Genomic DNA, 23,542 nt, shown 5'->3' on the forward strand with positions numbered 1-23,542 from the left:
TTTTTTTTTTTTTTTTCGTGGTTTTTTCTTTTGTCGTCGACGTTTCCGTTCTCTATACAGCCCATTTTTCTCGACGTTCGCGTTGATGTAATTATCCCCGCAATCGACGCGGACTTTTTCGTTCTGATTTATTATCAGCCCTCTCGGGATCCCTTGGTCGGTTCTGCATCCACGAATCTCTTTCGACCTGTTTCTTCCCACTCTTTCTATCTTTATCTCTCTATTTAAAATTCTATCTTTCTATTTCTATCTGTATCTCTATTTCTATCTCGTTTTCACGACGTTTGCAGTTTCGTTAACCGGTCCCCCGCGAATCCTCCTCTTCCCGATCTTTATTACCGTATCTTTTTATCGCACTCCCGGATTCGTTGGTCAGCCGGATGACAATACCATGTGTGAGTAATCCCTAACAGTGCCTATCGTTATTGTCAGTGATACGTTCATGATTATTATTCTTATTCTTCTTATTATTATTCTCACAACTATTATTCTTGAACGATTCGTTGTTTCGACGATCGATTCACTTGCTCGGTAGTCGCACCCCCCGATTTTTCTCTTGGTCTCTAGTGTCCGGTAGTTGGCAGAGAATGCAAAAGTGGAATGGCTTGTTTCGCTCATCGATCGATTAGTTTTCAGATCGGTAAAAAATACCGATGCTCGTGTCGAAAGAAAACGTAGTTGCACGTCGTAGTAGGATATATATTAGGTATATACAGGGTGTTCATTTTAACTCGTGCACCAAAATTATTTACGCTACTATTTAAAGTAAGAAAAAATGACTAAATAGGATCTGAAGGGTTTTAATGGTGATAAAATGTTTTTTCCTTCTTATCACGTTTATTTACTTCTGCATTCTTCAAACTGAAGCTGATTTCTTCCCCTTCAAGGTCACTTCAAGGCCATGACCTTGATAAAAACCGTTAAAACGACCTTCATAGAACTTTTTTATCACCACCAGATGCACGCCTTAAAACCATGTACATCCTATTTAGTCATTTTTTCTTTCTTTAAATAGCAGCGTAAATAATTTAGGTGCTCGAGATAAAATTAACACCCTGTATATACAGTGGACTCTTACTATATTGCCATGGTCGGGGCTCTAGGGGAGTAAAATGGCAATGGCCTACGCAACGTGGTGGGAGAACGAATTTGTGTGCTCGAAAGCAGGGACTTATTACCGAAAACCGAAATAAATACCGGTATTCTTCGGTTTCTATAAGGGTAGGGCTTATATACGATTACATAAGGCGAAGGTACAACCGAAAAAAACCGGTGTTTTACGTTTCGGTAAAAGTCCCTGTTCGAAAGTACGCGTGGCAATATGTTTAGTGGCAATATAGTTAGAGTCCACTGTATACGTATTACACACTGTTTTAATCGTAATCGCGACGCAAGCGTTTCAGCATGTCCGCAGCTCTGATCTCCCTTTCAGTTTGGATTCGTTTCACCGTGGAAACGCAATCCTTTTTTTCCGGTGTTTTATCACGTCGTTACGTTTGAATGAACCCATCGGGAAACGGTCTTTCGTAGAGGAGAGTTTCGTCTTTCCGTGCTGTAGAACGTATTCTAGCACCGAGTTTCACGATACTTGCACGTGCATCCTAAATTAGCAAACCTCTGTCCAAGACGGTTTTTCCCTGGTGACACACGAGCTGGGTAGATTTCACCATCGAAACACACGTCCTCGCTCGACTGCCTCTTTTTATCTTTCTTTTCTGTTCACACACACACACACACAGACACATATACAATAATATTCTTTTGCTGTTTCCTCGAATCTCATCGTTACAGCTTGATGAAAGTCGACGAAGCAAACACAGTCGAATGGACCGTTTGGCGTCCTGAGTGCACCGTCGTTAGCATGCGACTCGCGATCGTTTCGTATTAAAATTATTATTATTATTATTATTATTATTATTATTATTATTATTATGTTGTTCGAGCCGTGGTCGTAATTCTGTACACTCTGTTCGTGCTTGCGGCGCCGACAAGAGTTCCTTCGCTGACTTTTGTTCGTTTACAGATACCGAGGGGGATAAGCAGGGCACTCCGAGGAGACAGGAGAACAATAATTCGGTGTTTGCCAGCGAGAAATCAGCTGAGAATCGCGCGACTAATGGACACCATGAAAGTTCGTACGGTAATTCGAATCTCGTCGATACACCAGATCTGAGCCCAGTGAAACAGGTGGTGCGAAACGGGGATGTAGAGGACATCGAGGTTCGAAAAACGAAGGTGAATCAACTGGAACGTACAAACTCCTCTCGATTATCGTCTGGTTTTGTCCTACACGATTATTGTCGAGGCGTTATTCCCACCATTGTGGGGTGGGGGTATGGAACTTGTCAAGCGCAGATTAAAAAAACGAATTTACGAGGGTCTAAAGAATTTCTCCCTATACGATTATTGTCCTAGAGCGGACCTCAGTTCGCGACAATAATCGAGAGGAGTCTGTATCTTGTTCGTACGTTCTTGTTTCTCTACGGCTAATTTGCACGATGTTTTTTTTTGCCCCGGAGCAGAGATGGCCGACCGACAAGGCGTATTACATAGCGAAGGAACTTCTGATGACCGAACGAACCTACAAAAAGGACCTCGACGTGATAAATGTGGTACGTTGTACGTGCGTTTTTTATCGTTTAAAAGTCCCAGCCAGGAACTAACGACTCGAACGTATCGACACTAAAAATACTCGGTATCGAAACAAAAGTATCGATTATTTACTTTGTATTTACTTGTATCGGTTCATCCCTACAACCAAAAATCACGGCTTCAACGTTTGCCCGTTTCTGCACGACAGTGGTTCAGGGAGGAGGTATCTCGAGAAGCGGAATTGGAGGGTGAGTCGGTGGTTACGCTGATCGAACTTTTAGCGGACGTCCACGGGCCCTGCCTTCAAGAAATGGAGGCAAGATTGGCGCGGTGGGAGAGCAACGCGCGGCACAACATCGGCGATTTTCTGTACAATACCTTGTTGAACGTGTTGCCGCTCTACGATCAATATCTCGAGAATTTGTTACCTGTCCTCGAGAAGATGGAATACTACACAAGGACGTCGCGACGCTTCGATCAACTGTGCCGTGATTTCGAGGCGCAGAAGCATTGTTATCTCCCGTTAACCTCATTCCTTTTGAAACCGTTGCAACGATTGTTGCATTACAACAGTATTATCGATAGTAAGTTTTCTATGATTTCGAACCCGATACGCACTCGAGATATGGTACACGATCTTCCTGCATGTAATTCAACGTACCCTAATCTTTCAGGATTATTAGATCATTATCCGAAAGATCACACCGACTTCGAGGACTGCCTGGCAGCGAGGGATCGACTGGGCGAAACGTTGCTCGAGGGTCTTGGCATAATTAATCAGGCCGTAATGACGAAAGGAATTAGTAGACTGCGGATTTCTATACAAAATAACATTTTCTAAAGTAATTTATAGAGACCAGGCATACGTGTAGAAATTCATTCTTCCTCTTAAGTATCTTATTGGGTTCAGACTAAAATAGAAAATTCATTGGATCCGATGAAATTTTAGTCTTTTACTGTATTTTACAGTCCTATGGGCTATAAATGCATAAAATCCGCAGTTTAGAAATTAGTCTTTTATTTTCTAAGCACCCGTAGCTTAACATGTTTCTTTCGTTGTTCGCCGATCTAGGAAAACCTGGTCCAACTGTGCGAGATGCAGAGAGACATCGGTGGCTTCGACAACCTGGTTCAGGAAGGCCGGAGATTCATTAGACAGGGCTGTCTGCAAAAGTACAGTCGCAAAGGTTTTCAGCAAAGAATGTTCTTCTTGGTAAGCGAAACTTTGAAACTTGCAGTCGCTTCTCTCCATTTCTTTAACGTACCGATTTCTTCCCTGAATATACAGTTCTCGGACGTATTACTGTACACATTCCGTACTCAACAACCGACCCAGTGCTTCCGCGTGCACGGGCAGCTGCCGTTGAAGGGAATGAAAATCCGCGAGAGCGACAGCAAGACCGGCTCGTACTTTGCGTTCGTGATCGACGCCCAAGGAAATCAGTGAGTATACCCGGGTATAAAACGATTCTCCGCAGACATTATTAACATAGAAACTATAAAATTACTGTACACAACCTTAGTTAGACCTCACCTAGAGTATGCATCAGTCATTTGGTCTCCCAACTGAAATAAATACACTGATCAGTTAGAAAGAATTCAGCGCACATTTTTTAGATTTGCAGAACATAAATTACATATTCATAGGCCTTTTTGATAACATGGATTTCTTCTCAGGTAATATATCATCATTTAAATGTAAACTATCTCAATTAATTCAATAAAATACATAATAGCGTATCAGTATTGAGCCTTGTTCGTCAAATCTAAATAAATAATAAATAAAGTAAATCCATTGAACGTTAACGAGGTGTTAAAAGGACGGTCCGTGTGTCGTTGTTAAGGGGTCAATTGGCCGCGGCGAGTTCATTCGGCCGCGCTCCATTCTTGTGAGTCTGAATTCTCGTCGGAAGGATCGGCGAACGTCTCGACGGCAGAGTAATTGAAGGCAAAATCGCGTGCCTTTGAATCTCTGAAATGCCTTATAAGATGTGCCCCTTGATGCCATTTAAGCAGGGACTTCTACCGAAACGTAAAATACCGGTATTTAAGTTCCACGCCTCAACTTTTCATAAAGTGTACCATTAAGTCCCATTATTCGAGATGATCAAGCTAACTGAGGCACTCTGTATGTATGCACTTGTCCTGGTAACTTTTGAACCGTCCTCGTTCCCGACAGATCTCTGACGGTCGCTGCTGGCAACGAGGAGGAGAAAGAGCGATGGTTGGAAGACTTGAATATGGCGGTCGCGCAAGCTGACGCAGATCCAAAGATGCCGTACTTGAATTTACAGTCATGTAGTGAGTGTTTCTCAGCTGCGAAATCATGAACCACTCTGTTTCGTTAATTATTTATCCGTGGAAAAAATTTCATTCAAGATCTAGGCTCGGCTGATGAGGTGGGCGATGGGGTCGGATTCGAGGGTGACAGAGGAAGCTGCGGGGGTGCAAAAGCATCACAGAGAAGCAACACTACCGTGCACGTTTGCTGGCACAGAAACACCAGTATCAGCTACAGCGATCAATTGCGAGCGTTCCAAGTAGGTGCAAATTTGCAACTGTCTTGAGCGACCCCATCCAACGAACAACCCCAATCTGACGAGAGGATTAATTCGTTTCAGAACCAACTCAGCGGATTTCTGTTGCGGAAATTCAAGAACAGTAACGGTTGGCAAAAGCTCTGGGTGGTATTCACGAATTTCTGCTTGTTCTTCTACAAATCGCACCAGGACGACTTCCCGTTGGCTAGTCTGCCGTTGTTAGGATACACCGTGACCACCCCATCGGAGAAGGACGGGATCAGCAAGGATTTCGTGTTCAAGCTGCAATTCAAGAGTCACGTGTACTTCTTCCGCGCCGAGAGCGATTACACGTTCGGAAGGTGAGGATTAATCATTGTAGTCGAATTCAAAATTGTAAAACTCGACGATTTCGCAGGTGGATCGAGGTGATACGCAGCGCAACTCAGCAAGGCCACGTGTCGGTCAGCTTTAACGGAAAAGAAGGATATTAACGGCCGATCGTGGGCGTCTTTGACTGTACGGCGTAGTATTTAGAGAACAATCCAAAAAGTAAAAAAAAAGAGAACGTCTTCAGGGGATACCGATCGCGATGAAACTATGCGGCCTTATATACGTGGACTGAAATCAAATACTTTTCTTACGATCAAAATTGTAATCGACAATCAAATCAAAATCCGTGCATCGGGAGACAAAACGAAGACTGTAGCTCGTAAGTGGACAAGGAGGAGGAGGAAAAGAAGGAAGAAAAACGCATTTACCTTGTACTCGTTTCTGCGCGGCGGCCGTTCAATGAAATTTTGCTGCTGAAAACGCGCGTTGGAAGCGTTATCGTTTTTCTTTTTCTTCGTACCGCGATAACGGTGATAATTGGTATGTAAATAGATTTATTTAGATCTAAGCGTATCTTGTTTAATATTTCTATGAATCTAGATGGACGAATCCAAGCGCGTTCGTGTCGCCGATAAGAATTTGTTGTCCTCTTTCTCTCTCTCTTTCTATCCCTCTCTATCGTTGAAACGGCAAAGCTGCGACACGGACGCGGAAAAAGCTGGACGTCGAACGCGTAAACTTTGGACCAATTTTCTAATGAGATTTCTTTGATCGATCCATGTCTTAAAAAAGACAATAATTTCGTTAGCGTAGAAACAGTTCTTCCCGTTATTAGATACTATCGATTAATTACTAAAGACGTAGGTGTTGTTGTTTCTCCGTTGTCGGTAAGAATTTTATAAAAACGTAACTTTTACGACTCTTTTCTTTTTTTGTACCATGTGTTGTACACCTGGGACTCGTTCGAAGCAATATACAGACTCCTTTCGATTATTGTCCCGAACCCGGGTCCAATAATCTTGTACGGAAAAATGCTTCAGACTCTCGTAAATTCGTTTTTTACCCGAAGTCCGACTCTAGGCAACAAAAGTATACACTTGACAGGTTCCACGGCTTAACCCTCCTTCCAGTGGCGGGGATAACGCCTGGACAACAATCGTGTAGAACAAGCCAGACGATAAACGAGAGGTGTCTGTACGATTAAACGCGATGCAGCACTGACCACACAACATCTAGATCCGAGGAAAGATATTTTCGGGAGAAGCTGCGCGTGATAATCGAAACAAACATACATATCTACTACGTAAACAAACGTTGTACCGTTGATGCGATAAAAAAAGGAGAAACCGTCGGTAGATTAATGGTTATCTGTTTTTTAGTTGCTCCGATTGTTTTTTTATAAAATAGAATTTAATAGCACGTGTTCGTTGCTCGGGTTTCTCTGACGGAATGGCGATCCTCGACGGCAGCTTACGCGAAATTTTGCCAAAATCTTCGTACGTTTATTTAAATGCGAATCGTGACAGTTTCCCGATCGAAGCGCGTTTCATAACGTGTGCACTCGAAATGTAAGTCGTTATGTAAACATCATGTATCGATGTTCCGCAATAAACGTACACATTAATACATTCGGTTTGTTTCTGTTTTTGGTCGAATAGAGACGGATGGGAGAGAGCACACGCAGCGTTCCTCGAATATTCGATAACGGTTCGAGATCGCCGTTTTCGAGTACGTATCGACGATTCGGAAAATGGAAACATCGGACGGACTCGCGCAACCTTCGAAGAGATGAACGCAAACGGAGTTTTTTTTTTTTCACCATCCTTGCGTAAATTCTTTCGGTATTACTCGTGAGAACGAAGGAGCTCGTTATGTATATGCAGAGACTTTTTCAGGCCCCGATGAGTTTCTGCTAATGAGTTTAATGAGCGTGTTACTCTTCTGGCGTCGTAGGAGTATATATACACACTAGGCGCATACAGATCGATCAGATTTGTTTTTCTTCGCCGATTTCACCGATTTTTTTTACTCTTCTCGTCGATTGAGAAGACTTCACAGCAGAGACTTATAGCGAAACATGAAACACCGGTACTGTACCGAAATAGATACCGATATTTTTCCGGTTTCTATAAGGGTAGATATTATACCGGTATTATACCGAAAAAATACCGGTATTTATTTCGGTTTTCGGTAATATATCGGTTCGATATAGCTTCGATGGCATAATACCGGTATCAAATTCATAACGGTTTAAGTCCCTTCTTCACAGGGTGCCACCTCTTCCCGAGGACCTGTTTCTCTTTCGTAGCGACACGTTGAAACAATCTAGCTGGAAATACCCATAATATAAAATCACAGCGATCGGTTGGGCGATATCCGGTAACCGTTTCCTCGATATCACAGTTATATGATCGACGCCGGGAAAACTATTCGAACAAAATAGGATGTGCGAATCCGGTAAAACGGGTATTTAATGGAAACTTTATCCTTGCGAGGAGGTTCGAGCCGATTGTGTCATTGCATTCGACCGCCGAGTGGAATCGCGACCTGTTGCGGTCTTTCGGCGATCGTAAGCGTTCTCCGGCTGCTAAGAACTCGGGAAAATATTATTATTGTATAATTGACGATTGCATACAGTTAACGGAATGTTGTTCGTTGCAGGTCAATGCCTAAGGAGACGAATCGCTCGGGGTTATCGGCGATTCTTTGGTTCAGGCGTCGCGAATTTTTTACCGAAGCGCTCCCCGTTCGACGGTTAAGCGGCTGCAACGGCGACTTCCGATCCCGACTAGGCTCCCGACGGTTACGCAACCAGCCTCTCGTTATCGATCTTCAAAATTTTTTTGCTGCATCTCGGTGAACGGAGGAACGCTTATATAGAAATAGCTCGCGTGAGCGCGAGATTTCCAATGACGCAGTTGCCGGTCGAGCGGTTTTACCAATTGTTATCTTTCGGATTTTCTATGCGTTGATCCTGCAGGGTAACCCCCAATACGATCGTAGATAACGGGTCGCCACGTTCCTTCTTTTTTTCGTGGATCCCTGACAATGCGTTAAATGAAATGAAAATATTCCTGGACGAAGGATATTCAGGAAATCGGGTTAACACGTTACCGACGGTTTCAAGGATTACGAGTCGATGATGATGGTTCGCGCAAACATACATAAACCTTGATCGTTTGGACTATCCCTGTTAACGGTGTTCTGTTCCATCGAGCGTATTTAATTTAATTTAATGTAATTTTAATTAATGTAGCTACGAAATTAATCTAATGGCAATGTTTTCGTCAAGGTCAGAATAAGATGACAGACGATTGCCGAGGTCGATGTCCGTATCGCTGGAGGCGATCGTCGGTTAGCAGGAGAGGTGCCAACGAGACGTGATCGAGGATTCGTCGATCAGCAGACATGTTACGCGTTATGAGTTGTGCGTTCATCGCCGTTTACCTTAGCCTTGGCCAGCGGACGTTTTTTTTTGCCCTCGTTGCCGTTTCGCGCTTGGATCTGCGTTCGAAGAAACGTCGACGGTTTCAGGAAGAACCGCCGCGGCAATACACAGAGTGGGAGGGAACGATATAAAAGATGTGCGACGATCGCGTACCAGCGTAATAGAAGAATCGTACCACGACAACATGTGGCGGTATCGAACGATCGGGACAGTGGCCCTCGTGGCCCTTCTCTGCGTCCACGCGCAAGGTATTTCATTGTTTTTATATTTTCCACATTGTTTTTTCGTAAAGATTTAGACCCTTCGTTCGAACAAACGTTCTAAGAACGCTAGGCTGTTCTGTGGTAATGGTAATGATTTATCAATTTTTTCTCTGCAGACGCGGAGAAGAGGGCGAAACGAAGTCCGTTGCCGGGATATGGTGGATCAGGCGGCGGGTTCGGTGGAGGTTTCGGAGGAGGATTCGGTGGAGGCGGTGGAGGTGGTGGTGGCGGCGGTGGTGGTGGAGGTGGAGGATATGGAAGTGGTGGCGGTTTCGGTAGTGGCGGAGGATTTGGCGGTGGAAAGGGTGGTGGTGCCGGAGGACAGGGTAGCAACTGTGGTTCCGGAGGTTGCGGAGCTGGACACGGTGGTGGAAATGGTGCAGGTCATGGTGGAGGACTAGGCGGAGGACTCGGTGGAGGACTTGGTGGTGGACACGGTGGTGGAAACGGTGGAGGACTGGGCGGAGGAAATGGTGGAGGACACGGCGGAGGACTCGGCGGAGGAAATGGTGGAGGACTCGGTGGAGGACATGGTGGAGGACTCGGCGGAGGTAATGGTGGAGGACTCGGCGGAGGAAATGGTGGAGGACTCGGCGGAGGAAATGGTGGAGGACTCGGTGGAGGACACGGTGGTGGTCTCGGTGGAGGCCACGGTGGAAGCGGCGGTAGCTGTGGCTCCGGTAATTGCGGTGGTTCCGGTGGTTCTGGTGCCGGAGGATACGGAGGATCTGGCGCCGGAGGTGGAGCCGGAGGATACGGTGGTTCGGGCGCAGGTGGCGGTGCCGGAGGATACGGTGGTTCGGGCAGTGGTGCTGGAAGTGGCGGCTATGGAGGATCTGGTGCTGGAGGATACGGTGGTTCCGGTGGAGGCGGTGCCGGAGGGCACGGGGGTGGTTGCAGCTCAGGGAACTGTGGTAGCGGCGGTTCAGGTGGTTACGCAGGTAAAAACAGAGCAAGCTGTATAAGAACTATGTCACGTATAGTATCCGGATAAGCATTATAATCGTTCGTTATCTCTTAGGAACTGGTGGAGTAACCAAGACAGGCGGTTTCGGTGGAGCTGGAGGTGGTGGCGGCGGTATCGGTGGTGGAGCAGGCGGTTATGGAGGCGCTGGGGGCGGAGCAGGTGGCCATGGAGGTGGCAGAGGAGGCGCTGGTGGTTATGGAAGCGGTGGTGGTGGAGCTGGTGGTTACGGAGGCGCTGGTAGCGGAGCCGGTGGTTACGGAGGCGCTGGTAGCGGAGCCGGTGGTTACGGAGGCGCTGGTAGCGGAGCTGGTGGTTACGGTGGTGGACGAGGCGGAGCAGGAGGTGGTGGTGCCGGTGGTTATGGAGGCGCTGGAGGTGGTGGAGCTGGTGGTTACGGAGGCGCCGGAGGTGGTGGAGCCGGTGGTTACGGAGGCGCTGGAGGTGGTGGAGCAGGTGGTTACGGAGGCGCCGGAAACGGTGGCTACGGCGGAGGTGGTCTTGGCGGATACGGTGGATCGTCGGCGTCAGCGAATGCCCACGCAAGCGCCAGCGCGAATGCGGTCGCTGGAGCGAATGCTGTGGCAAGCGCGAGCGCAAACGCGAACGCCGGTGGTTTGGGAGGACTGGGTGGTTACGGCGGTAACGGTGGCTACGGCGGTCATGGTATCGAGTAGGTTGAATGATTTGAAACTTTGAAAAGAATTCTAGACTAATCGGAGAAATTAATTGTACCACTGTTCCTGTTACTAGCCTCTTCAATCGCATGGGCGACGCCGACGAGGGCGTGAACGAGAGCGGCACCGTGAGCGGCGCCAAGGGCGTCTACAGCAACAGCGGGGCCAGCATCGATTCTTCCGGGAAGGGAACCTACAAGGTCTCAGCTGGCAAGATCGCGTAAATCCTTGGCGATCGATGGGAACGGAAAACAGCCAGGGTTCAGCGATACGATCAGGATCATTATTGTAATCGCGATCAGTTTTCGCGAGCAAAGATGGGAGAAACATCTTCTGTGATTAATTCTAAACGAAGTTGCACGATACACGATTTTTGAACGGCCCATTAAAAACATTCAGCTTCTTGTTATCCCCGCGTAATACCATTTTCTTCTATGGAAGAGCAACGTCTGACTATGCAAACTGTATCGTATCTCAATAAACGATTCATCGTTGTATCTTCACGTGTAAAGGACAATTTGTCTTGTAATCGGGACACTTCGTATACCTGTCTTACCGAGATACCCGATCGTTGCGCGTATTTTCAACGCTGGGCACCGATGAGACGAGACAGACGCGATAATCGCGTTAATCGAATGTTATTTTCTCGTCTCGTTCTATGTACCTTTCGCTTTTAAGGCTCCCTCGATGTACTATCTCTCTTTTACGTATGGGTTTCGCAGAGATCCTCGTTGAAAGGACACCAGCGTAATCGGGACGATGCCCGAGGCACTGAAGTTCTCATAACGAAATAAACGATTAACACGATACATGAAATGATCCTGGATTTATTACGCGCTATCGCTCCTATCGCGTGTATGTTTGTGCGATTCACGATTTGATAAAATCGCCTTTCCGAGGTTGTTAGCTGCATAAACGGTACATCCAACTAATAGACTCGCGATTCATTCCGTGTCTCATGAATAATTCATGAATGCGCGCATAGATCATGCGTGGATGGGCTGTCTCCGAAGATCCCGGCGATGACATAAGTGGAATTCCCGCGGGCCTGGCGATGGTCTGTTTACATTCATTAAACGAGCCGATGACTGCAACTTCGATTTCGGTGCGACCGACATACTTGTAATTTAACCAGACTCTTAGCGTCGGTTTCAAAATGGATTTAACAATCGTGAATATTATACCTATTATTTTTTACTCAAAGACAAATATTACTTTGGTGGTATGAAACTCTTATATTAAATGTACACCGACGAGCAAACTTGGCTTCCGCTAGGGGAGAAAGTTGTGTACTGGAAAGGCCTCGGATCACTTGGTATCGCGATTTACTCAAATTTACGCTAAATTAACATTTAATTTAACCTTTATTTCAGTACTTCAAATAAATTTACCAGTAGACCCTTACTCTTATGCCACTATTTCCCCTAGCGGAAGCCGAGTCTGCTCGCGAGGGTACATTTTGCGATAAGTACAAAATATCTTTTGTTTCTGGGAAACAATCGACGATATACTAATTCTGAGGACAGCAGACGTCAAGAAAATCGTAAGGCAAAGGGTTAAACGATATACGCGACGCTTTGTTCGTATTTTCGTATGTTGGAGATCCGTGTGGGCACGTTAATGGAAAGTGACGTTGCCCGCAACAGGTAATCCGATTGTTCGATAAAGGTCGGTATTCCATGAAAGTTCAAGAAATAAGCAATTGAATAATGTACATAACTGGTTTTGTTGTTTAATAAGATACACTTTACATCCGTCTAGAAACACGGCTGATTCATCGCTTATGTCATTATTCATTATCCATGGAACATCTCACGGAGATCGTAATCTCCGTGTAATAATAGTGCAATCTCTTCGACGAATCGCCGGTAATTCTACGATAATTAACAAGGTAAACCCGCGAGATTCCGGGTATACGAGAAACACAGTCAATCCTGTTACACGTGATTGCATCGTCGACGACGCGTGGAGTTTAAATAAATTATCGGTAAAAAATCGTGTAAATCGAAAAATAACAACTGACGGCATGTAAACGTATTGAATCTAATTCTGAACTTCACGGCGTCGATGACGCAACATTTCGTATCGTTCTCGCTGCAGCTTCATCTTTCCCTCTTTCGATTATCCTTTGATGGGATGAGCCCCAGAGCCAGACCAGCCTGAAACATTATCATTCGATTAAGTCATGTAAACGATGGTATTGTTTTTACCTAACCCCATCCAACTACAGTGAATCCTCGATGAATGTTCGAAAGCTTCTCGGCACTGAACATTAAATATTTCATAAACTACTGACCATATGAGGCTGGAACAAATAGCATCCTGCGAAACTTACTGCCCGCGTTGCTGCTCGCGTAAGCGGATGCACTGCTGGAGGACCAAGCACCGCTTCCGGCGTGACTTCCGGCGCCACTGGACGCCCAGCTTCCACTGTTCGCCAGTCCGAGTCCACTATGCGGCCCTGTAATGGAAAAATATCGTTTGTGCTTTAACTAAAATTCACATGTCTATTTACATTTAGCATACCGGAGCCCGCGTAAATTTATTCGAACGAAACGAGCCACGAGCGCGCTGGCGTCGCACGACTAACGTATCGAGGTTATGCAACGTCGTCAGACGTACGTTAAGAGAGCGGAAGCCGGTCGATGGGATCGAGGATTCTCATTAATTAACAGCCCGTCCGTCGTCCCTTTGATTTATGGTTTATTGTGCGAAGGACTTCATCGATCAAACTCTTCCCCGTTCGACGGCGAACCTTGAAGCCGTTTCCCCACCGCGTGAGAACATGGTTACATTCATTCGGTTACTATTAATCTCGCTCTAAGGTCCCCGCCGTTCTTTAACCTCTCGCGAACCGTTCGTGGTTTCCGTTCCGCATCGGGAAACTCGTAGTTAAGTACTATAGTTAAGTGGGCCATTAACTCCCATAAGATGAAAAGTTTATACTTATACCACATCGGTGGTAATATGTTGCTGTATTGACTAGGGAGTCAGGTATGAACCGCCTTAAACGGAAACGAACTAACCTCCGGCGCCAGTATGCGACGCCGCCCCCGAATTTGGGTAGCTGGACGCCTGGGAGCTGCTGAATGCTCCGGAGAATGCTCCACCAAAAGGACCTGGAACATCCATTCCGGGGAAGTTTTCAGACCCGTCACCAACGCCAACGCCTCCGCCGCTTCCGGTGCCCCGATTTCCTGCCAGAGGATTTTGATGTTGATTCTCGTGTGGTCCAGAACTCGGACCAGAATAACGATCTTCGTAGACACCTGGGGGTTTTAACCCTCCAATTGGTGAGTCGATTCCTGTAGGATGGTTACCAACTGGGCTCTGACCATGAATACCGTGTGTTTCAGGTGACTGGCCAACGGAACCACCTGTTCCAAAGAAAGGATTATTATTGCCAATCGGCTTCGTCGCATCAGCTCCAGGAGGAACGCCATGATTGCTGCTAGCCGAAGGGAAACCACTTCCAGTATTGCCACCTAGCCAAGTTCCTGCACCTGATACTGCCGTTGCGCCCGCAACCACTGCTGGTACTTGTGCTCCGCCGATAAAGGGATTTCCAATGCCAGTTGGCTTGTCGGTAACTGTCGAATGGCCTGCAAATCAGATCAGACGATTCGATGATTTCTGTTCGGAATATGTGTAGCATTATTGTTTTAATAATTAACACTCACCTCCAACAGGGGCAGGCGCTTGTCCATTCAAGGAAGGATTCCACGCGTAAGATCCAGCCACAGTTTTGTCGACGAACGTTGGAGTCGGAAGACTTCCAGACAGACACCTGCCGTACAAGCACCCTGTTCCGCTGTTTCCTCTACCAGGAGCAGCTCCGTTCAATGACGGACCAGCTCCGTTTCCACTAGGAAAAGATCCTTGTGGCCCTTGCGAGGCGTCAATCGGACGCACGCCTCCTATTGGTCCAGGAACTTTATCGACGTTGGGAAGACCCGGTTGACTGCAAGGTTTGTAACCTGGGGATCCACTCTGACCGGGTCCACCACATCCATTTCCGTTTCCGCTACCAGGAGCAGCTCCGTTCAATGTCGGACCAGCTCCGTTTCCATTAGGAAAAGATCCTTGGGGCCCTTGAGAGGCGTCAATCGGACTCACGCCTCCTATTGGTCCAGGAACTTTATCGACGTTGGGAAGACCCGGTTGACCGCAAGGTTTGTAACCTGAGGATCCACTCTGACCGGGTCCACCACATCCATTTCCGGTTCCGCATCCTGGTGTACCAGGAATACAAAGACCTATTCCACTCCCGGGTTGCCCAAGTGACGGACTCTGATTTTCAGGATAGCCCGTTCCTGGACCAGGCCAGCCAGAGTTATAACTTCCAGAGGGTGCTCCGTGAGGTCCGCTTGGATAGGGGGCCTTAGTTGTTCCTGCTCCAGCATGCGGTACTGGGTTATAGGTCGGCTTCGTGACTCCAGCATCTTCGTAAGATTGAGGTTGATAAATAGGCTTCGCTGTGGTAGGATTTCCATATGGTCCAGATTGGTAAGCAGGCTTTGTAGTTGCTGTACCTCCATACGGACCTGGTTGATAAGGATTCTTCGTGGGTTCTTGTCCATTATAAGGATCAGGTTGATAAGCAGGTTTTGTAGTGGCTGTATCTCCATACGGACCTGGTTGATAAGGATTCTTCGTGGGTTTTTGTCCGTTATAAGGACCAGGTTGGTAAGCAGGTTTTGTAGTGTCACTACCTCCATACGGACCTGGTTGATAAGGATTCTTCGTGGGTCCTTGTCCATTATAAGGATCAGGTTGATAAGCAGGTTTTGTAGTGGCTGTATCTCCATACGGACCTGGTTGATAAGGATTCTTCGTGGGTCTTTGTCCATTATAAGGATCAGGTTGGTAAGCAGGTTTTGTAGTGGCTGTATCTCTATACGGACCTGGTTGATAAGGATTCTTCGTGGGACCTTGTCCATTATAAGGATCAGGTTGATAAGCAGGTTTTGTAGTGGCTGTATCTCCATACGGACCTGGTTGATAAGGATTCTTCGTGGGACCTTGTCCATTATAAGGATCAGGTTGATAAGCAGGTTTTGTAGTGGCTGTATCTCCATACGGACCTGGTTGATAAGGATTCTTCGTGGGACCTTGTCCATTATAAGGATCAGGTTGATAAGCAGGTTTTGTAGTGGCTGTATCTCCATACGGACCTGGTTGATAAGGATTCTTCGTGGGACCTTGTCCATTATAAGGATCAGGTTGATAAGCAGGTTTTGTAGTGGCTGTATCTCCATACGGACCTGGTTGATAAGGATTCTTCGTGGGACCTTGTCCATTATAAGGATCAGGTTGATAAGCAGGTTTTGTAGTGGCTGTATCTCCATACGGACCTGGTTGATAAGGATTCTTCGTGGGACCTTGTCCATTATAAGGATCAGGTTGATAAGCAGGTTTTGTAGTGGCTGTATCTCTATACGGACCTGGTTGATAAGGATTCTTCGTGGGTTCTTGTCCGTTATAAGAACCAGGTTGGTAAGCAGGTTTTGTAGTGTCACTACCTCCATACGGACCTGGTTGATAAGGATTCTTCGTGAGTCCTTGTCCATTATAAGGATCAGGTTGGTAAGCAGGTTTTGTAGTGTCACTACCTCCATACGGACCTGGTTGATAAGGATTCTTCGTGAGTCCTTGTCCATTATAAGGATCAAGTTGGTAAGAAGGTTTTTCCGTGGTTGACGGTCGGTCAAGAGGATACGATTGATGTGAGGGTTTCGATGTTTCAGAGGGACCATAACTAGGCGCAGGCTTGGTTGTTGCTGTATTCCCATGGGGCGCTTTATTAGTACCATGAGGTTTGACTCCAACTGGACTTCCTGGAGCTGGATTCACGTTTATATAAAAGATCTGGCTGTCCCCGCCGTGAGGTTTAGGACGGTTGGGACCAGGTTTGTTGCTTCCGGCATTAGAATTTGGCTTGCCTGGAGTCGAACCTGGGCCGTGTGGTCCACTCCCTGGGTGTGGTTTCCTACCGCCAAGATACGGATTGTCTTCGTGAGTTTTCGGGGTAGTTCCAGGTTCAGAAGAACCTGACCCGTGTGGTCCACTTTCTGGATACGGCTTGCTACCACCAAGGTATGGATTGTTTCCGTAAGGTTTCGGAGTAGAACCAGGTCCAGAAGGACCTCCTTTCACTCCATCGTAACTATTAGGAGTTGCACTTTCTGTTCCATAATCTGGCTTCTGCCCTCCGTGAGGGCTGCTTTCGTTCGGAAAAGTCGGGGTTCCTGGAGGTCTGAACGGGCTGGACGGAACGTTGGGCGAGATTGGTGGCCGAGGAGTTCCGCTTCCTAGTGCTCCACTATTTGATCCACTTCCAGGTGCTCCACTATTTGGTCCACTTCCTGGTGCTTCACTACTTGGTCCACTTACAGGTCCTCCTACTCCACTATACCCTGTAGCTGCGGCATTCGTCCAAGCACCCGATAATGCACCGGTTTGAGGATATCCCGTCTGTCCTGTGCTTCCAGGAATTCCAGAACCTCCGGGACGTTCAGAATATCCTGGGCTACTTGGATTTCCTGGAGCGCCGAAACTTCCAGGAGTCCCCGGATATCTGGAATCGCCGACGTTCCCTGGACTATTAGCACCTGCTGGACCTCCGGGATTTCCAGGACTTCCAGGAGCAATCCCGTGTGGTTCGTAACCGGGATTACTTGGAGGCGAACCCTTTCCTGTATCTCCAGCAATTGGTCCATACGAAGGACTGATAGGAATGCCATGAGGTCCGGATTGCTCGTTGGGTTTAGTCCCGCAGTTACCATAGGGACCAGGCGAACATCCACTCGGCGATCCCAGTGGATTGTACCCTCCTGTAGGACTCGTCGAATAACCAACAGGTCCTGGTTGCTTCGGAATGCCAAACGGTACCGGTGCCTGTTTCACGGGGCCAACGCCGCTGGGACCTACGCACGAAATAGAGGATCAGATCCACCTTTATAGCAGTCGATGCATTCAACAGAAAAACTAATCATCAAATGGGATATCATAATTACGGCTAACCTTGACCGCAGCTCGAACCAGGCTGATTATTGCCAGAACATCCGGAACCTGTTGCAGGCCTATTTTGCCAGCCTGCGCCTGGCTGATTGCCTGGCTGTGGTCCAGCTCCGAATGATCCTGGCGCGGAACCACCTTTTCCTTGATTCCACAGGGGCTTGGGAGTGGTGCCGACACCGCTATTCCACCCTGAACCAGGCTGCTGATTAGGATGTTGATTAGATCCGTAACCACCTATCCCTGGTGTTTTATCCCCACCATTAACGTTTCCGAATCCCGTTTTTGGTACTTGTCCTGAACCAGGTGCACCCAATTTCTGGACTCCCGCTGGAGTGCCGGATTTGCTTCCATGACCATGATGACGATGTCCTTGTGCGTGCTCAGGTCTGTATTGTCCATCGTCCCCGTCATCGCAGTCATCCTCGTTCTCCTCTTCCGGCTCCGTTTCATCCTCCTCTCTCTCCCAATAGTCGTCGTCCTCCCACTTGCATTTCGAACAGCCGTTCCCCTGATCACCTTTGTTTCCTGTTCCAGGATGACCAGAGGAATCGTCGTGTGCACCCTCTCCACGATTGTCGTTCACGTATCCAGTGTTGTCGTAGCTACGAATCCCCTTGTGTCCATCGTGGCCCGTTTCACCTCCAGAATATTGCCCGGCGAATGTGTTGGCGCCACTGAATGCGGACGCACCTGCGTATGCATTCGCGGAAGCGCTGCCTGTTGCAAGAACCCCGAGATAAGCTTTATTTGTTGGCTGATAAATTATTCAAGTAGCCATAAGTAATAAGTAGACTGCAGATTTTTATGCAAATTAACATTTTCCAAAGTAGTTTATAAAGACAGGAGCAATTGTAGAAATTTATTTTTCCTTTTAAGTATCTTATTGGGTTCAGACTAAAACAAAAAAATTAATGGATCCGATGAAAGTTTTGGTTTTTATTGTATTTCACAGAGCCCTATGCGCTATAAATGCATAAAATCTGCAGTCTACTGATAATTAAACCAACTACTAGCGAGCCGAGATAATTCTGTTAAACAACATACGTACTGTACGCGAGGCTGCCACTCCCGGCGTTCGTCCCGTGAACCCCTAAAAACAACGAACACCATATACATCTGTATTTCTGGAGCCAGAGTGTATTAAGTCACACTTTTCAAACTTCAGAGGAGAGCAAATCAAAGGTCTGAACTGTTCGGTAAGAATTTAGCAAGAAACAATCTCTATATCTAGAAATGGTAAATTTTAAACTAATTCCTCTATGTGATGGACTTTACACTGTTTCAAAAATATAAACTTAATATCATATGCACACTATTATATACCTATAAAGACTATAAGACGACTTAGAACGGAATAATGTTTACCACCGGAAAATATTTGATGCCGAACACATGTTAAATGTAATTTTTTCAAAAAGTGGGCTTAATACACTCTAGCACTGGGGTCCAGATATTGAATTCGATGCGTCAAGGTATATAAATAGGCACACCGTGAGGAATGCGAGGACACTCAACGAGGTACTGACCACTAGACTCCCGAGAGAGAATTGAAAAAAAAAAGGAGAAACGCGTGTACACCACAGACTTCTATATATAAAGAATAATAATAATTAATCGTGGTGTACACGGGCCAGAGAGGTTCGCGTCGTATCCGAGCAACAAGAAACACAATCGATACAAAGTTTAGTTACCTAATCCGAGAACGAACACAGCGATCAGAAGAAGAAACGTCGGAGACCGGTTCATCTCGAGACCGTTCGCAACTGTCGATTCCTTTGTGGTCCGCGAGCCTCGAGCCATTGCGAAGCAAGCCCCGATCGATTATTTCTATATATAAGGATACCCCCAGCAGTGAAACGACACGCTCCTCACGAGCATCATCCCCGACCGCAAAAAACAACGAGGCGCCGCCTCTCCCCGGCGTGAGTGGCGCGTGGATCCCAGCGGCTATTGTTCAGTTCTCTTTCTACCGGACGTATCCCGTCGGTTCAGCCTATACGACACTTCGTATAACTGCTTCAAACATATATCATTAGCCCTATATGAAGCAATTATACCATGGACTTAAACCGGCATGATTTTAATACCGATTTTATGCCATCAAAGCTATATCGAAACCGATATGTTACTAAAAACCGAAATAAATACCGGTATTTTTTCGGTTTCTATAAGAATAGGGCTTATATTGGGTTATATAGGGCGAAGGTCCAACCGAAAGTACCGGTATAATACCGGTATTTTGCGATTCGGTAGAAGTCCCTGCTTCGTAAAATCACTCGTGGATGAGGCATGGCTGGTTTCAGGAGCTGACTTCATTCCGCTTTAGGAGTTTCCCGAGTGTGTTCGATCGGTTCCTCTCCGCATTCCTTCCTCGCGAGGAGAACCGTGGGGAACATGCAAATTGGAGCGTAACTGATCGCCGTCGCTTCATTGAAATTTACGACGTAACGTCCGGAATGATTTGCTGCGATGCGACGGGACCGGCTACGACATTCCTCCTGCGTGATTTTGTTTTTCCGTCTCGAGTGTCGATCGGCTACGAATTCAGTTGCGTGCTTCGAATGGTGCACCGACAGCGATTGTACGTTTTTAAATGGAAAAATTTATGAACAAGGACATTAGGAGTCGATTGTGTCTGTGTCATCACTGAAATTAGCTAAAGTGGCCTTAGACAGTACGATAGATTCGAGTGAACTCTAGGAAATGTATTAACATCAGAATGAGCAGCAGAAACGGTGATTTCGATGCTTGGTTCAAACGTAACCACTTGTTTCTAATGTCCCGCGTCATTTCGTCTTGGTTATCTGATCTATCGATGTATCATCGATGACCTCATACTCTGACGTTCGCGGAGTATATACTAGAATCAATTCTTTTCGTTCTTTGAATACGTCTATCATGCATAAAGAAACGATAATAATCTTCGCGCAAGTGTGAAATAACTATGCGCCCCTGAACAACCGCAACCGGTCCTGCTGCTATTCGCTGTATCGACATGTATCCAGGGGCCGTTTTAATTCATGCATACCGCCATTAGTCCGCTAAAATTCTTAACCGGAAATTATAGCGAAAAGCTTATTTTTGTCGAACTTTTTATGAATTTAATATTAGAAACTGTAGAAAATGTTACAAAATCATATGTGATGGTAATTTCAATTACCAGATCCGTCATTGTCAAAACTAAATGGTAGGATACCCTTCGCCTGTCTCACATTTCCCCTAGCGAAAGTCGAGTTTGCTCGCGAGGGTACTCTCATTCTCGATATCGATTGTTTTGCTTTTAATGACATTGTAATTCGGTTTCAATGTTACCAAAAGAAATAAGGAAAACATGCCGTGTAAGCACAAAGCACGGTCGTATACGACCATGGCATAAAGTGACGCAGTAGTGGGCAATAGTAGAGGGGGTATGTTTGGCTGGGGACGTGACATCAGTAACCGTCACACTTTCATTCGTAGTAGTGTATTGTACAGCATGGTGTGCACAAGTCGTATTAGGTATGTGATACATATAGCACTATGTGACGTAACTTTGTCCCTACGTTAAAACTACATATATACGTTTATTTCTTTCGTCATAATATAACCGCTTTCGATTTCAATCTCTTTAAAATTGCAACAATTAATTAAGCGTATGTACCGGACAATTGATTGCAGTCACAGACTTAAGTCTACGTAGTTTTTGATACCATTAAAGGTACGAGTTTCATTTAGCTGCTAAATTAGTACGACTGCGACTGTTTATGTTTTGTATTCATCTGTGCTTTCAGGTTAAGCATATTGTTTATCATGTGATAAACGTTATAGGATAGGAGTGTCAAATCTCGTGGAATCGGATATATTTTTTACACTGCAGTTTCCTTCAGTATTTACGGTGTTTTTTTTTTATATACAGTACCGAATATAGAAATTATTCAGTTTATCGACAAACTGTAAAATCTATGTCGCGTACATACAACAAAGTCCTTTTTCATAGATAATTGCTGCACGAACAAGTTTTGTAAGTGACAATGGATGTTAGCTTATTGTTTAAAGCCAGTGTAAAGACAGTAAGTCTTCGTAACAAAGACTTAGGAATCACAAACAATACCCAGAATGTAAAGAAACCGAGAAACAAAAGTCCTTTCTTTGTGAAAGTTCGAGCGGTTGTTGTGCACATTTCGAAACTACGTGAATTTTTATTAGAGAATCGTAAGGCATATCTGAACTTCTCAAACTATTTATCCTATGTACCGAGTATGACAGACTCAAACAGAGACGAAATAGATGTCGAAGCACAGAAAATAATGACCAAGTGTGCCTATTTGATCAAGGAATTAAGGAGAGAGGTTGCAGACTTTGTAGTCTCGCCTCAGAATTTAGAGCACCGAGAAATCATGTTGCTCTTAATAGAGGATTATCTAAAAAGTGTATGTAAGATTTATTCAGAGCAGAAAGCTATGCGTGTGAAGAGAGCAATGGAAATAAGAAAAATAGCAAAGTTAGAATTACAAGTGAAACCTGTAAAGCAGTTGGAAATTGAATCAAAACGAGCTAGTTTAAACTTTATTGAAAAAGTGGATGAGAAAGATGGTAAAGTTGGTTCCACTGACTCCAGTCCTATGAAGATTCAAGAAATAAACGGAGATGTTAATTCTCTAATGTACGAAGAAGAATTATCACCCGAGGATATACAGGTGTTCGAAGCAGAAAACGAACATTTGTACAATGAACTCAATACAGTCACAGAAGAAGTGAAACAAATAGAAAGTAAAGTGGTACACATTGCTGAACTGCAAGAAATATTTACAGAAAAGGTGTTAGATCAGGATAAAGATTTAGATCGTTTAATGACCACAGTTGTTGGATCTACAGAAAATGTTAGAGAAGCAAACGAACAGATTAGACAAGCTATTCAACGGAATGCAGGACTTCGAGTGTGGATTCTTTTCTTCCTTCTAGTTATGTCATTCTCCCTATTGTTTCTAGATTGGTACAACCCTTAAAATAAAGAAATGGTTTGGTAATTTTATTAACTCATTTGTACATACACTCAAAGAATGTTGTACATTATTCCTGATATTAACACGTATAATTCGTACTAGCTTGAAAACAAGAATGAATCGTAGTTTTGCCAAAATATGTCACTGTATTTTATCCCCAAAACATTTTACATAATACCTACATCTTACATAATAAAATTTGTAGTACATGTATACAATTACTTATATACACACATTCGCACATGTGCACTTGTCGCAAACAGTTTTGCCAGTTTATCGGTATTTGGTTTAACAGAAAATTATTCTGCAAATGAATCACGGGGAAATGCTGAAAACGTTCTTAAAATTATTCAAGATACATCCACTAGTATCTTATTCAATTAAACAAAAATCATTAATCCTATCGTAACTTGAAGTATTTATATAGGCAACTTGCTTGATATTTGTTTTTCGTTTTTACTGAACATATACCCACTTATATTTACCTATATGTTTATTTATATATGAGTAATGAAAGATTTCATGAATTTTTATTAATGGGATATATATCCAGTGCATAAAAATTGTAATGTGAATAGATTTAATGACCTGCTAGTACTGTTCCACGTAAAAAAATATTTACAGGATGTACCACACACTATTAGATTTGATTCAGAGATCGTTCGATTTTTCTATGTACTCATTTCATTGAAGAATAACAAAAACATTCAACATACTGAAAGCCAGTAAACCTTAGCTGTCGTA

The 23,542-nt window shown here is 45.2% G+C and overlaps 4 protein-coding genes across 4 annotated transcripts; 3 read left to right on the top strand and 1 right to left on the bottom strand.

Moving 5' to 3' along the window:
* The first annotated feature begins 372 nt into the window (after positions 1 to 372).
* LOC107192941 (FERM, RhoGEF and pleckstrin domain-containing protein 1-like) lies at positions 373 to 6,160 on the top strand. Its single transcript, XM_015582299.1, has 11 exons — positions 373 to 395; positions 2,024 to 2,235; positions 2,523 to 2,612; positions 2,801 to 3,176; positions 3,267 to 3,376; positions 3,665 to 3,805; positions 3,881 to 4,035; positions 4,772 to 4,893; positions 4,972 to 5,132; positions 5,214 to 5,473; positions 5,530 to 6,160. Exons 1-11 carry the CDS (start codon positions 392 to 394, stop codon positions 5,603 to 5,605), a joined length of 1,707 nt encoding a protein of 568 aa, XP_015437785.1. The 5' UTR covers positions 373 to 391; the 3' UTR covers positions 5,606 to 6,160.
* Positions 6,161 to 9,409: 3,249 nt separating this feature from the next.
* Positions 9,410 to 11,020, top strand: LOC107192876 (glycine-rich cell wall structural protein-like). Its single transcript, XM_015582224.1, has 4 exons — positions 9,410 to 9,415; positions 9,460 to 10,096; positions 10,177 to 10,792; positions 10,873 to 11,020. The coding sequence occupies exons 1-4, from the start codon at positions 9,410 to 9,412 to the stop codon at positions 11,018 to 11,020; spliced, it is 1,407 nt and encodes a 468-aa protein (XP_015437710.1).
* A 1,488-nt stretch (positions 11,021 to 12,508) lies between these two features.
* On the bottom strand, positions 12,509 to 19,616 carry LOC107192877 (collagen alpha-1(I) chain-like). The gene is made up of 7 exons (XM_015582225.1): positions 19,508 to 19,616; positions 18,865 to 18,906; positions 17,820 to 18,533; positions 14,477 to 17,722; positions 13,823 to 14,398; positions 13,132 to 13,257; positions 12,509 to 12,955 (listed from the first exon to the last, which is right to left on the bottom strand). Exons 1-7 carry the CDS (start codon positions 19,614 to 19,616, stop codon positions 12,918 to 12,920), a joined length of 4,851 nt encoding a protein of 1,616 aa, XP_015437711.1. The 3' UTR covers positions 12,509 to 12,917.
* Positions 19,617 to 21,826: 2,210 nt separating this feature from the next.
* Positions 21,827 to 22,860, top strand: LOC107192932 (syntaxin-18). Its single transcript, XM_015582287.1, has one exon. It carries the CDS (start codon positions 21,827 to 21,829, stop codon positions 22,799 to 22,801), a length of 975 nt encoding a protein of 324 aa, XP_015437773.1. The 3' UTR covers positions 22,802 to 22,860.
* The last annotated feature ends 682 nt before the right edge of the window (positions 22,861 to 23,542 follow it).

Source organism: Dufourea novaeangliae, unplaced genomic scaffold (assembly GCF_001272555.1).
Source record: "Dufourea novaeangliae isolate 0120121106 unplaced genomic scaffold, ASM127255v1 scaffold439, whole genome shotgun sequence".
Taxonomy (NCBI): Eukaryota; Metazoa; Arthropoda; class Insecta; order Hymenoptera; family Halictidae; genus Dufourea; species Dufourea novaeangliae.

Bases quoted from the DNA above. Each gene is read 5' to 3' on its own strand.
- LOC107192932 (XM_015582287.1), top strand. From the start codon at position 21,827: ATGGATGTTAGCTTATTGTTTAAAGCCAGTGTAAAGACAGTAAGTCTT.
- LOC107192877 (XM_015582225.1), bottom strand. From the start codon at position 19,616: ATGGCTCGAGGCTCGCGGACCACAAAGGAATCGACAGTTGCGAACGGT. The intron at 17,723-17,819 runs GTTAGCCGTAAT...TTTCGTGCGTAG, and splicing joins TGGTTCGAGCTGCGGTCAAG to GTCCCAGCGGCGTTGGCCCC. The intron at 14,399-14,476 runs GTGAGTGTTAAT...TCTGATTTGCAG, and splicing joins AGCGCCTGCCCCTGTTGGAG to GCCATTCGACAGTTACCGAC.
- LOC107192876 (XM_015582224.1), top strand. The intron at 10,097-10,176 runs GTAAAAACAGAG...GTTATCTCTTAG, and splicing joins CGGTTCAGGTGGTTACGCAG to GAACTGGTGGAGTAACCAAG. The intron at 10,793-10,872 runs GTAGGTTGAATG...TCCTGTTACTAG, and splicing joins TACGGCGGTCATGGTATCGA to CCTCTTCAATCGCATGGGCG.
- LOC107192941 (XM_015582299.1), top strand. The intron at 4,036-4,771 runs GTGAGTATACCC...CGTTCCCGACAG, and splicing joins ATCGACGCCCAAGGAAATCA to ATCTCTGACGGTCGCTGCTG. The intron at 4,894-4,971 runs GTGAGTGTTTCT...ATTTCATTCAAG, and splicing joins CTTGAATTTACAGTCATGTA to ATCTAGGCTCGGCTGATGAG.